The sequence below is a fragment of the Phycodurus eques genome, chromosome 5, assembly GCF_024500275.1.
Source record: "Phycodurus eques isolate BA_2022a chromosome 5, UOR_Pequ_1.1, whole genome shotgun sequence".
In the NCBI taxonomy this organism is placed as follows: domain Eukaryota; kingdom Metazoa; phylum Chordata; class Actinopteri; order Syngnathiformes; family Syngnathidae; genus Phycodurus; species Phycodurus eques.
The window spans coordinates 1,989,420-2,002,032 of NC_084529.1; the positions used below are offsets into that span (position 1 = coordinate 1,989,420).

Sequence of the window (12,613 nt, forward strand, 5' to 3'; positions counted from 1 at the left end):
CAAAATACGAGACCTTTAATGCTAATACGTAATGGGGAAATGCCGTAGACGGGCTAACGAATAACTTCAATGTGGCTGTGTTTTCATGCTTTAAGAAACGGATATATGAACAGAAACAGTGTAAATAACATGTAGACCGACAACATAAAAAAACCCACAGGCATATATTCTTTACCCTCTGTGAAAAACAACAAATATTACTGCGGCTTACTGAGTCACTTTACAGTAGTTCAACTCTTCTTTGTATGTGCCTGCATGTCTGTATGAGGCTGCACTTCGGTGGCCAAGTCACGCACACCAGAAAGAGCTGGAATGAATTCATCTTGATGCACAAACTGTTTAATTATTTACATTCTATTTAATTATGTTATTACTACATGCTTTTTTGGGAAAGCGTAGTGGAGGCTAGACTCAGGACAGAAGTGAGTATTTGCGATCAACAGTATGGTTTCATGCCTAGAAAGATGTCCACTGATGCATTATTTGCCTTGAGGATGTTGATGGAAAAGTACAGAGAAGGTCAGAAGGAGCTACATTGTGTCTTTGTAGATCTAGAGAAAGCCTATGACAGAGTACCCAGAGAGGAACTATGGTACTGCATGCCGATGTCTGGAGTGGCAGAGAAGTATGTTAGAATAATACAGGACATGTACGAGGGCAGCAGAACAGCGGTGAGGTGTGCTGTAGGTGTGACAGACGAATTTAAGGTGGAGGTGGGACTGCATCAGGGATCAGTCCTGAGCCCCTTCATGTTTGCAGTGGTGATGTATAGGCTGACAAATGAGGTTAGACTGGAATCCCCGTGGATCATGATGTTTGCAGATGACATTGTGATCTGCAGTGAAAGCTGGGAGCAGCTGGAGGAACAGTTAGAAAGATGGAGGCATGCACTGGAAAGCAGAGGACGGAAGATTAGCCGAAGTAAGACAGAATATATGTGCATGAATGAGAGGGGTGGTGGGGGAAGAGTGAGGCTACAGGGAGAAGAGATAGCAAGGGTGGAGGACTTGAAATACTTGGGGTCAACCGTCCAGAGCAATGGTGAGTGTGGTCAGGAAGTGAAGAAACGGGTCCAAGCAGGTTGGAACGGGTGGAGGAAGGTGTCAGGTGTGTTATGTGACAGAAGAGTCTCTGCTAGGATGAAGGGCAAAGTTTCTAAAACAGTGGTGAGGCCAGCCATGATGTACGGATTAGAGACAGTGGCACTGAAGAGACAACAGGAAGCAGAGCACATGAAGAGGTTGAAGTTTGCTCTCGGAGTGACCGGGTTGGATAAAATTAGAAATGAGCTCATCAGAGGGACGGCCGAGGTTCGATGTTTTGGAGACAAAGTTAGAGAGAGCAGACTTCGATGGTTCGGACACGTCCAGAGGAGAAATAGTGAGTATATTGGTAGAAGGATGATGAGGATGGAGCTGCCAGGCAAGAGAGCTAGAGGAAGACCAAAGAGAAGGTTGATGGATGTCGTGAGGGAAGACATGAGGGCAGTTGGTGTTCGAGAGGAGGATGCAGGAGATAGGCTTACATGGAAAAGGATGACGCGCTGTGGCGACCCCTAAAGGGACAAAACCTTTGAAAAATGGGTTGAGATTTTTTGTGGTGGCTGGAACTTTTTAATGGCATTCCTATTAAATTCAATGGGGAACGCTGGTGGATGCAGTGTTTTGAGTAACGAGCATGGTCATGGAACGAATTAAACTCGTATCTCAAGGAACCACTGCAGTATTTAAAGGGTGAAACCAAGGACATACGAAAACAATACAACATAATATACATATATATGTTGAATTTGACCATGATTTTCCATCAAGCTCCTGCTATGTTAACATTAAGGCTGACTCTCCTGCCTGTGGACTCTATTCAGACAATCAAGGCAACTTCTCAGCTGGGAGACCCAAGGGTGACCTACAATCTGGAAGACGGAATGGTCCCGGAAACTAACATGCCAGTTCGTTTCTACCTCTCCCCCAATCGGGAAGATGGCTCTGCCTCCATCCTGGTGTCTGAGCCTCTCGACTACGAAACAAACCCCTCTTTCTCTTTGCGCGTGCGAGCACAGAATGTGGCTGCAGTGCCGCTTGCAGCGTTTACCACTGTTTACGTGAATATCACAGGTATGGCTGCTCGGGCTTTCGCTTGTTTTTATTGTAGCTATACAGTAACATTAAGCTTCTTTCATGTTTATTTGAATAGGTTTTCACTTATTGCCACTAATCCTTAATCAACAATCCTCCTTTTGAAAGACAACACGAGCTAGTTTTGTTATCATTTCGGTTATACAATACTTACTGACATCAATGTAAACAAACAAAAATATGGACTAAAACTGGAGCTTCTCAACATCTGATATTGTTTGAAAAATGTTAGAATTAAGGAGTCCTTCTTAACGTCATATGAGGATGGTAAACTTCGATTCAAGTTTTTTTTTTGGGTATAGATGGTAACTTACAAAATAAAACACATACCTGAACTATGGTTAAAATTGTTAAAATTGTTAAAATTGAAAAAGTGGAGGAAATTGTAGCAAAAAAATAAATAAATCATACGTAAAGTATAAGCATGGGAGGTATGGTAAATTACTTGTTTTCACAGTAATTTACCATTTTTCCATTTTTTTTTATTACTGACTGTAAAATGAAGGTATGAAAGGTAAAAATATACCATTCCAGTGTAAGTTATAAGATAAATATACTACTGTCGGGCTATAGAGATGAGTAACAGTTTTTAAAGTTAGTATGGCAAAATTAAAAACCCAATGACAATTTAAAAGTATATACGGTAGTTAAAATTCAAAATTGTATGAATGCATATTATTAATATAATCACATATTTAATGCAACAAGAAAAATAAGAGTATAGGATATTTTCTGCATTGCTAAGAATGTCAAATAGATGTAAAAAAAAGAGCCTTCAGTTTTGCCACCTCTTAAGTGCTATTTGCTTCTTTTTCTGTGTTGTCTTTCAAGACCCTTCTGCTTTAATTCCAATTGAGCCAATCATCTTGACATAATCTGAACCTATAGACTTGTTCCGATCTCAGAATAAACGCAATCAGTACCAATGCAAATCCTTCAGTGATGACTGTCGCATGGTAACCTGCCTGAGTACTTCTGCTTTTTGCCTCTTTAAGAAAATAGCTATAGCGTTTGCACCAGCACTGACCTTCAACTTATGCTTTTTTACTTACCACTAAATCCCAATAATAAAACCCCCATAATCGATGGAGACCCCTTGTCTGTTACAGCATTTCTATCTGACCCTACCTGAAAACCTAAATATAATGACACCATAAATGTTTCCGTTGAAGGAAACTGTCAAAAAAGTATTGGCATAATTGGCACAATAAATCATTCCATTCACCATGTTGACTGATAGCCCACAGGCCCACGCTCGCTCTCTTTCTGGAACACACATATTTTAATTTAACAATTCTAAAAAAAAAAAAAAAAAAAAGAAAGAAACATGTTTAACTAGAGTTTTTTCCCCTCTGGTCACAATTTCAGCATTTTAATAACTTAATTAACATTTGGCTTTATAATTACTTGCAACACAAAAGTAACTGGATGGATTTTAGTAGAATGTTAGGCACCCACTAACTATTGCTTGATATGTTTTATAGTCTTTGATTTTATTGTACAGTTTGTTTTACATTACATGCACGTGGAGAAATATTACTCCTGGAAAGGCGAACATTATTGCAGGAACTTTGGCACTTAACTACTTTCTGAAAATGAACTTCAACTAATTGTCTCTCTTTCCCAAGATGTGAATGACAACGTGCCGTTTTTTACATCGTCCATCTACGAAGCATCAGTAACAGAGGGGGCCCAAACAGGAACCTCAGTTCTCCAGGTGTCGGCTAATGACAAAGACCTGGGTCCTAATGGAGAGGTTTGTACTTGTCACTGTCACGATCTGCACATGTGTTTTGGTTCAAATGAATCTAAAAAATTGTTCAATCAACAGTGGCCCAAATTGTAACTGTAATAGTGTTAATATAAAATAACCAAATGAGTTTTCGTTCTGGCAAAAACACAGCTTGATGTTTGACGGACCAGTAAAGAGATAGTGATCAACAACAAAGGTACAGGTTTAATTATTCACCTCTTCTACGTTGGCCCTTATACTGTGTATATCAATATCATTAATATAATATATGATAAATATTGATGTATTAGCTGAAATTTGAAAATCAATTGTTTAAAACAACCCTCACCTTTACTTACAAATCTGTCACAACATAAAACTGACTGACAGCGATGACAGGAAATGTAAAGAATGGAGAAATCCAAATCCAAATCAAATCCTTTACGGCAGGGGTCACCAACATGCTGCCGGTGAGGACCAGGTCACCCCCAAGGACCACCAGTGGGTCTATTCTAAAAATAGCTCACCAGTGATGGGAAATTGTGATTTCCTAGGAATTTTGTATAATTGGTCATTTGAAAATGTAAAGACTTGGAGAGATGTATAGATATCAAGTGTTGCATATTAATTTATTTATTTTTTTAGATTTTTTGATAATGATAACAGTTGATCATTAACATGATCAGTGTCTTCATATAGCTACATTGAGGAATTTCATTCATTATTAATAACATATATTTAAAGTTAATTTGAGCAAATTTATTTCCGAAGTTTTTATTAAATTGGTAGCCCTTTGCATGAATCAGTACACAAGAAGTCGCTCTCAGTTTCAAAAAGGTTGGTGACGCTTTAGAAACTATTTGGAAAGTGCAATAAAAAGATTTATAGAAATCTCTCCATTCATATTAATGTTCTGAAATCCATCCACCCAATTAAAATAATAAATAAATAAATAAATAACTAAAATCCATCCATTTTTTTTTACACCGCTTATCCTCACTTGGGTCACGGGTATGCTGGAGCCTATCGCATATAAACAAACAACCATTCGCACTCACATTGACACCTACGGGCAATTTAGAGTCTTCAATCAACATACCAGGCATGTATTTGGGATGTGGGAGGAAACCTGAGTACCCGGCGAAAACCCACGCAGGCACGGGGAGAACATGCAAACTTCATGTGCTAACCAGTCATCCACTGTGCCGCCATCGCTAAAATCGCTCCAGAAAAAAATTAGCAAGTTAAATATCAAAAGCAGCATAGGGTCAATCACCACACTGCCTTTAATCCGCAGATCACTTACTCTCTCCTGAGCGACAACAGTGGTGACCACCATTTGTTCCGAATAGAACCCAAACTAGGGGTCATCTACACCGAGGCCGTGTTTGACCGTGAGGCCCGCAGCTCCTATTTGCTGGAGGTCCAGTCAGTGGATGGACAAGAATCTGCTCGGCCTGGCAAGAACAAACAGCCAAACTCAGGTAATTAAATGTACTGTTCTATTTCCAATAGCGATTATTGGAAATAGAATAATCGGTTTAAATGGCAGAATGGCAGCCACGCTTCAGTCAGACTGCGCCAGGGCAGCTGTGGCTACAAGTAGCTTACTACCACCAGGGTGGTACTACCACCTTGTGAATCTTAATTGGATGTATTCCTCCTCCATGACCATGCTGCTTCATGCTCCTTTCTGTGAAAACAGCTGAGAAATGTCTCACCTCTCCCTCTGTTGTAATTTGCACTTGCATTTTGGGAGTCATAAATCCTCTTGTGACGTGAATATGACGTTTATATTCCAAAGTGCAAATGTTTGTGAAGACGGCATTATGCGTAAAGTCTGATGTTTTGAAATAGGAAAGCCTTCGCTCTCAGATTGGCTGGCCTGCTTAGCATTTGCAATCTGCTTTAGCTGTGTCTTATGCGACGTATCTCCCACATCCAGAAGGGCTCATCTCCTCTGCAAACATTACCTGTCTTTCTTCATCACCCCTGGGATACACAAGAGGAGGGGAGAATGTAAAAACAAGTAAAGACAGATAATTTACTCTATTTGGAACAAAAAAAAAGTCAACAACACGAGGATCGAATGAGCGAGGTACAGATAAGACAAAGACACTTGTCAACTTCTAAATATTTTATTTTCCCAACAGTTTTTTTATTATTTTGGAGTCTGCTAAAAAAAAAAGTCAGAGAATTGGCTGCATTTATTTATGAGCGATGTTCAAAAAATTGTCCTAAAACCAATAGTTTATATAATTTGCTCCAGTTTTCATAATAGCGCTGTGCCAGATTTCCATGTTAACAAGTCACATTGTGTCAAGGCAAACGTCACTTGTGTGTGACAATGAGTCTTATTCTGTACTCAGTCATAAACGAATGGGAGAAGAATGCACATAAACGTCTGTCAAATTGGTGCCTGAATTTATGCGGTGTTGTTTCTAATTTCTCTGTTGCCATTCTCTCCTTTTGGCACAGACACGGCATATGTGCGTGTCTTCATCAGCGACGTCAACGACAACAAGCCAGCCTTTGTTCAGAGGCTCTATGAAGTGGCCGTGGATGAGGATGCAGATGTGGGTCTGGCTGTTGTCACTGTCAGTGCTAATGATGAAGATGAAGGTATGCCTCATGAGGCAACTGAGTGGGGAGAAACAAAGAAGACTTTACTCATGACACTTCTTACAAATGAAACTCAAACAAACCAGATAACTGCAACCATTTTGTGAGCCTTTTTATTTTCTAGATGACATGCTCTCAAAATACTGTAATTATATTTGGACTCCGGTGTGCCAAGTAGAGTCCTTATTGTAAAAAAAAATAAAAAATAAATACAAGTAAAAAGGATGCATAACATGACCCCATGAGCAGTCCTATCACTTTGTTGACACTGGTTTAGTGCACTGGATTTAGAAGCACTCGTGGTTTGGTAATGCACTGATGCACATATGTTCCAAAAAGAGTGACAAGCTCCCACTCAGTGGGTGGGTGGGATTTAAGCAAAAAAAAAAAAAAAAAAAAACAGGTTCTCATCCTCCATACAGTAGTAGACTGAGATCCCTTTATCAGACACGTTTAGGTCCGTTAAGCAAGTATTTATGGCGAGTGGGGGTGCGGCTTATGCTGAACTGCATCACTAATGATGAATAGTTGTGGAATAACACCAACCCCCAATATTAAAGTGTAGCACTGTTGCACGTCTATGCTCAATCTATCATGTTTAAAAACTCCAGCCTGAGCTTGACTGCTGTAAGCCTGTCAGATCTCAGAGGGAGACTGGGTGCACTTTGTCAGATCTGGTTGTGTTAATAGTACAGATTAGAGTATTTACATGGGATTGGAGCTACTTTAACCCAACGGGGTGATTGAAAGCAAATAATGTACATTCCAGGAGATTATTTTATCTGTTCCAATGTCAAAGCGTTTGATTGAATGGTCTGCATGTAGTCAAAGAGACAGAGGGCGAGTTTAGACATTCACTACATTGCCCTAACCCTCTGTTTGAGCTTTAAAACAATTCCCTCGATAACACTATCGGAGTGCATTGCTCTACTTTTGTCTTGCATGAATACTTTTATTTTTGTCTGGTCTTGTTTTTCAAATTAATGTAGGATTGAAGCTGAGAACATGAGGTTCAAAGCAAAGAGTTAAAAACAAGAAACGTATTAAAGTAAAACGACTAATGTTTAGATCTTGTGTAGGAAATGAGGTGTAATAACTTTGATGTTACACTCACTGGTTGTTCCAGACAAAAAGTACACTAAGTCATTACACGTCTTCCAGGGATGATCAAAATGCTTTTTTCACAACAGGGGAAAAGAGTATTCTTCATTCAAATGGCTTGTATACACACAATAGCGTCCATCTTAATTCAGCTTTCCCCTTACAAATGCCACCACAATGTTTTTCTGGAAGTGAGTTAAAACTGTTTAGCATCAGAATCAGCACAGTCATTTCATGTTTTCATGTATTTTGGTGATTTCTCTTACAGGGGCCAATGCCAAGTTGCGCTACCAAATAACATCTGGCAACAAAGGTGGCGTTTTTGACATAGAGCCAGAGGTGGGGACAATATTCATCGCACAGCCGCTGGACTATGAACAGCAGAAGAGGTACAAACTGCTGGTTCTTGCCTCAGATGGAAAGTGGGAAGATTATGCAGCTGCAGTGGTGACAGTGGTAAATAAAAACGATGAGGCACCGGTCTTCTCCATGAATGAATACTATGGATCAATCACAGAGGAACTCGAAGGGTCTCCGGTCTTTGTGCTGCAGGTAAGATATTTGCTTTACGAGTGCTGAGAGGTTTTACACTCAAGCCAGCACCGTGCCCAAGTGGTTAACACTGCTATCGCCATAGAGGAATGTTCTTGGTGGAGTTAGCATGTTCCCCCTCTGCTTGTGTCAGTTCTGTGCTGAAAATGTACAGTATACTGTATAAGAATGGTTGCTTGTCTCTATGTGTCCATGCTGTGATGATTATTGGGATCGGTTTACCTTCCTGCACAGCATAATCAGTATAATAACGGGATGGCTGGTTTTACAGTACATTCTAATGACACAACTGGAAAGATCTTCTACTCTAAATCTGTTACTTATGTCACAACTGAAATGATGTTCTCCTATAAAGCTGTTAACTATATACAGTATACAGGTAATTAACACACATATCACATGGAAAAGGTATTATGTCTGCTGGAGTTGTGCATCTCCATCCATGACCAAATGGATAGAAATGTGTTTTTTTTCGGAGGTCAGGACAAAGTAGGATTTAGTCACTCTTAAAAAGTTTTTAAAAGTGACGATGACCTTACCCGTTTTGCTTGAAGGGAGCACCTGACAAGAAATAATTATAAGCTGGTCTTGTTAAAATCAATGAAAATCAATTTTCTTATGTTGTTTTTATCTATGTAGGTAACAGCAATTGACCCAGACAAAGATGCAGACCAGGGGGCCATTCGATATTCCATCCATGGCCAAGGGGCAGAGTCACACTTTATGATCAACGACATCACCGGCGAGATGTATGCCCAGCGCACTATGGACCGAGAAGAACGTGCTGTCTGGCGCTTTGTTGTCATGGCAACAGACGAGGCGGGCGAGGGATTAACCGGTTTTACGGACGTTATTATCAATGTGTGGGACATCAATGACAATTCACCCACCTTCTCTTGCCTGCCAGACAATTGCCTTAGTAGCATACGGGAAAACTCACCTCCTGGAACCTTTGTTGTGGAAATGACGGCTGTAGACCTTGACGATGCTGCTGTAGGCCAGAATGCAATCCTGACCTACCAAATTACTGAAAATGTGCAGAACACTAACAATGAAGACCTTTTTACTATGGATTCCAGCACTGGCACAATATCAGTGGCATCTGATGGGCTGGACCGTGAGTTAGTAGACAGTTACCGGCTAGTCGTGGAGGCCTGCGATGGAGGGGGAATGGCAAGTACAGCAACCGCCACTATTATCTTAACAGACATTAATGACCATGTACCAAAGTTTCAGGAGGAGATGTGTGCTGCTTGTGTGCCTGAGAATGCTGATGTGGACACTACCATTCTGGAGTTGGGTGCCATGGACCCTGATGCCGGTGCATACGGTCAACTGGCATTTTCTGTGATAGATGGAGACCCAGAACAACAGTTCTATATGGTTAGTCACAGACTGGAACAGATGGGTGTTCTGAGATTGAAGAGGAAGCTGGACTTTGAGAAGCCAGGAGAGCAAAAATTTAACTTAACTATCAAAGTAGAAGACTCTGATTTCTCTAGCCTTATCCAGTGTCTGGTTCTAGTTGAGGATGAGAATGATAATGCCCCTGTGTTTGCCCAGAGCTCTCATCTTCTCTCTCCTTTGAGCGAAGATACAGCTGTAGGAACCACTATCATCCAAGTGGTAGCTACAGACTCTGACTCAGGTTCAAATGGGGAGATTTTGTACAGTATTCTTCCTCAATCTGACCCATATGGACATTTTACAGTGAGCCAATCTGGTATTATTACAGTCGCCAGGCCACTGGACCGAGAGGCCGTGGCCAGTTTTGATTTGGTTGTAATAGCGATCGACCAAGGTAGGCCAGCCCAGACTGCCAGTGTAATGGTGTACTTGGCACTGTTAGACGTGAATGACAACGGTCCAGAGCTCGAGACAGTCTACAGTCCTGTGGTGTGGGAAAACAGTCCGGCACCTCAAGTGGTGAAGCTCAACACAAGCTCAACGTTGCTTCAGATTGTGGATCGAGATTCCCCAGAGCATGGGCCTCCTTTCCTCCTCTCCTTGCCTTCAGTCTATTCAGCTGATTTTCACCTTCAGGATCATGGGAATGGCTCAGCCACACTCACAGCACTACGGAGATTTGACAGGGAACGGCAAAGCAAGTTCCTCTTGCCAGTGGTGATGATTGACAGCGGCTATCCACCAATGACTGCCACAAGTACACTCACTATAACCATTGGTGACCAGAATGATAATGCCCATCAGGCAGGGGAGAAAGATATCTACGTGTATAGCCGCATTGGTGAGTTGCTGATTTGCTCTTCTATCTTCCTCCTTCCCCTTTGTTTTAGTGACAAATTGATTGATGAGGAGAAAAATGGGCTACAGCTGAAGGCAAAGGTTTTTACTCCCGTACCTGCTTTGGGCAATCTGGAATTGTAATTGTGCAGTTCCAATTACATTGCACTAGTTTGTTGTGTCTTCTTCAAATCTTTTCAAAATACCATAGTGTATCCTTGCCTTCCTAACCCAAAGCTCCTCTGAATATCATATTACAATGTAGAGTCATCATTACTATATTTGTCTTTTTTTTGGTCAACACGCTGGAGTAAGTAAATTAAGTAAGCTTGTTAGTATTTTTTTTGCATGCAAAACTGCCTGAAAGTACTGGTAATGGTGGAAAACAGGAGCACTGTGACTCATCCAGACTGCTCCAGTACTTTGGCACTGCGGGCTGATAATAACATAATCCATACTCAGATAGGCCGGCTTCCTGAAGCTCCACACTCTCTGAAGTGGTGCACTGGGAGCCTATTCATCCTAGCAGTAGGCTCCACAGTTATGATCATAATAAGTAGACAAGAATGCAAGATAAGAAGATAAGTGTTGGCATCAGCAGAACTCATCCCAAAACAATGGATGTGTATGTGTGTGTGTGTTTACATTGAACAGGAAGGATGGTAAATGTATCACTGGGGAAGGTACATGCAATAGATCCAGATGACTGGGACAACAAGACCTACACTCTTGAGACAAGTGCAGCCAAGTAAGAGCTTCCACCCGAAATCAGTGAATTTTTCAGGAAAACCTACATCCTATGTGTGAAGATTAACTTCCGCTGGCTATTGCCATTGGGTTGAATTCAGCCTGTATTTCTCTGTTTTTTTTGTTTTGTTTTTCTCATTGGGATAATTTGACCTGACACATAACTAGTAAATGCTTATACTCATGCTACATTAAACACCGACACATTAATGTATCGAAACACTTAAATGGATACTAATAATGCACATCAGCTTTGATTAACATTAAAGACCCTGTAAAGTCATTTTCGTTTTTGAATTGTTGAGCTATAGCGTTAAACTCCTTTTCACCATCTCAGTTGTATAGATTTTTTGGGCCACCATACAAGTACTGAGTGCTTTCAGTGGCTATTCAGTACTATTAGGGATAATTAGTTGTCACCAGCGATCCGGCGCAACGGCGTTGGGGCCTGCCCAACTGGCCAGAGCCACGCTGTGTGTGGGCCCTCACAACGGAGACACTTCAGGGAAAGATAACAGTTTATCACTTGCATTAGCTCACAAGCTAATGAGCTAACTGGCAAGCAAGCTAATAAGGCAGCGAGCTCGCCAGTACAGCGTCGGCTCGTCCGCCTCACTTTATTTTGTGTCGTATGTGCATTTACCGTGGTCAACTCCAGAGTGGAAGACAGTCCAACCCATCTCGAGAGGACTGGTACCAGAGCCCAAGCTGTGCGTGGAGGCGAGTCCGACTATATCTAGTCGGAACTTCTCAACCTCACACACCAGCTCAGGCTCCTTCCCTGCCAGAGAGGTGACATTCCACGTCCCTAGAGCCAGCTTCTGTAGCCGGGGATCGGATCGCCAAGGTCCCCCGCCTTCGGCCACCGCCCAGCTCACACTGCACCCGAAACCTATGGCCCCTCCCACAGGTGGTGAGCCCACGGGAAGGGGGACCCACGTTACCCTTTCGGGCTGTGCTCGGCCGAGCCCCATGGTTGCAGGCCCGGCCACCAGGCACTCGCCTTCGAGCCCCACCTCCAGGCCTGGCTCCAGAGGGGGGCCCCGGTGACCCGCGTCCGTGCAAGGGAAACCTGAATCCATTCATTGTATTCGTCATAGGGGTTTTTGGAGCCGTGTCTAGTCCCTCACCTAGGACTTGTTTGCCATGGGTGACCCTGCCAGGGCATAAAGCCCAGACAACTTAGCTCCTAGGATCATTGGGACTCACAAACCCCTCCACCACGATAAGGTGAAGGCTCAAGGAGCTGAAGAAGGAGTCCTATCGGGACTTTTTGGCCTGTAGGACTCCTGAGGCAGCTGATGGGTACCGGCTGGCCAAGCGGAATGTAGCTTTGGTGGTCGCTGAAGCAAAAACTCGGGCATGGGAGGAGTTCGGTGAGGCCATGGAGAAAGACGTCCGGATGGCTTCGAGGAAATTCTGGTCCACCATCTGGCGTCTCAGGAGGGGGAAGCAGTGCACCATCAACACTGTGTATAGT

The 12,613-nt window shown here is 42.3% G+C and overlaps 1 protein-coding gene across 3 annotated transcripts in view; it reads left to right on the forward strand.

The window, feature by feature from the left end:
• The window catches only part of LOC133402830 (neural-cadherin-like), a 112,820-nt gene that overhangs the window by 66,254 nt on the left and 33,953 nt on the right, over positions 1-12,613 (forward strand). For 2 of the 3 annotated variants that reach the window (XM_061677008.1, XM_061677010.1), the window contains exons 13-19: positions 1,865-2,114; positions 3,764-3,891; positions 5,165-5,351; positions 6,346-6,489; positions 7,859-8,142; positions 8,782-10,390; positions 11,041-11,134. In XM_061677008.1, coding sequence (XP_061532992.1) covers positions 1,865-2,114; positions 3,764-3,891; positions 5,165-5,351; positions 6,346-6,489; positions 7,859-8,142; positions 8,782-10,390; positions 11,041-11,134 — 2,696 coding nt within the window. The remainder of the gene's footprint in view (positions 1-1,864; positions 2,115-3,763; positions 3,892-5,164; positions 5,352-6,345; positions 6,490-7,858; positions 8,143-8,781; positions 10,391-11,040; positions 11,135-12,613) is intronic. The other variant, XM_061677009.1, reaches the window with a different exon arrangement.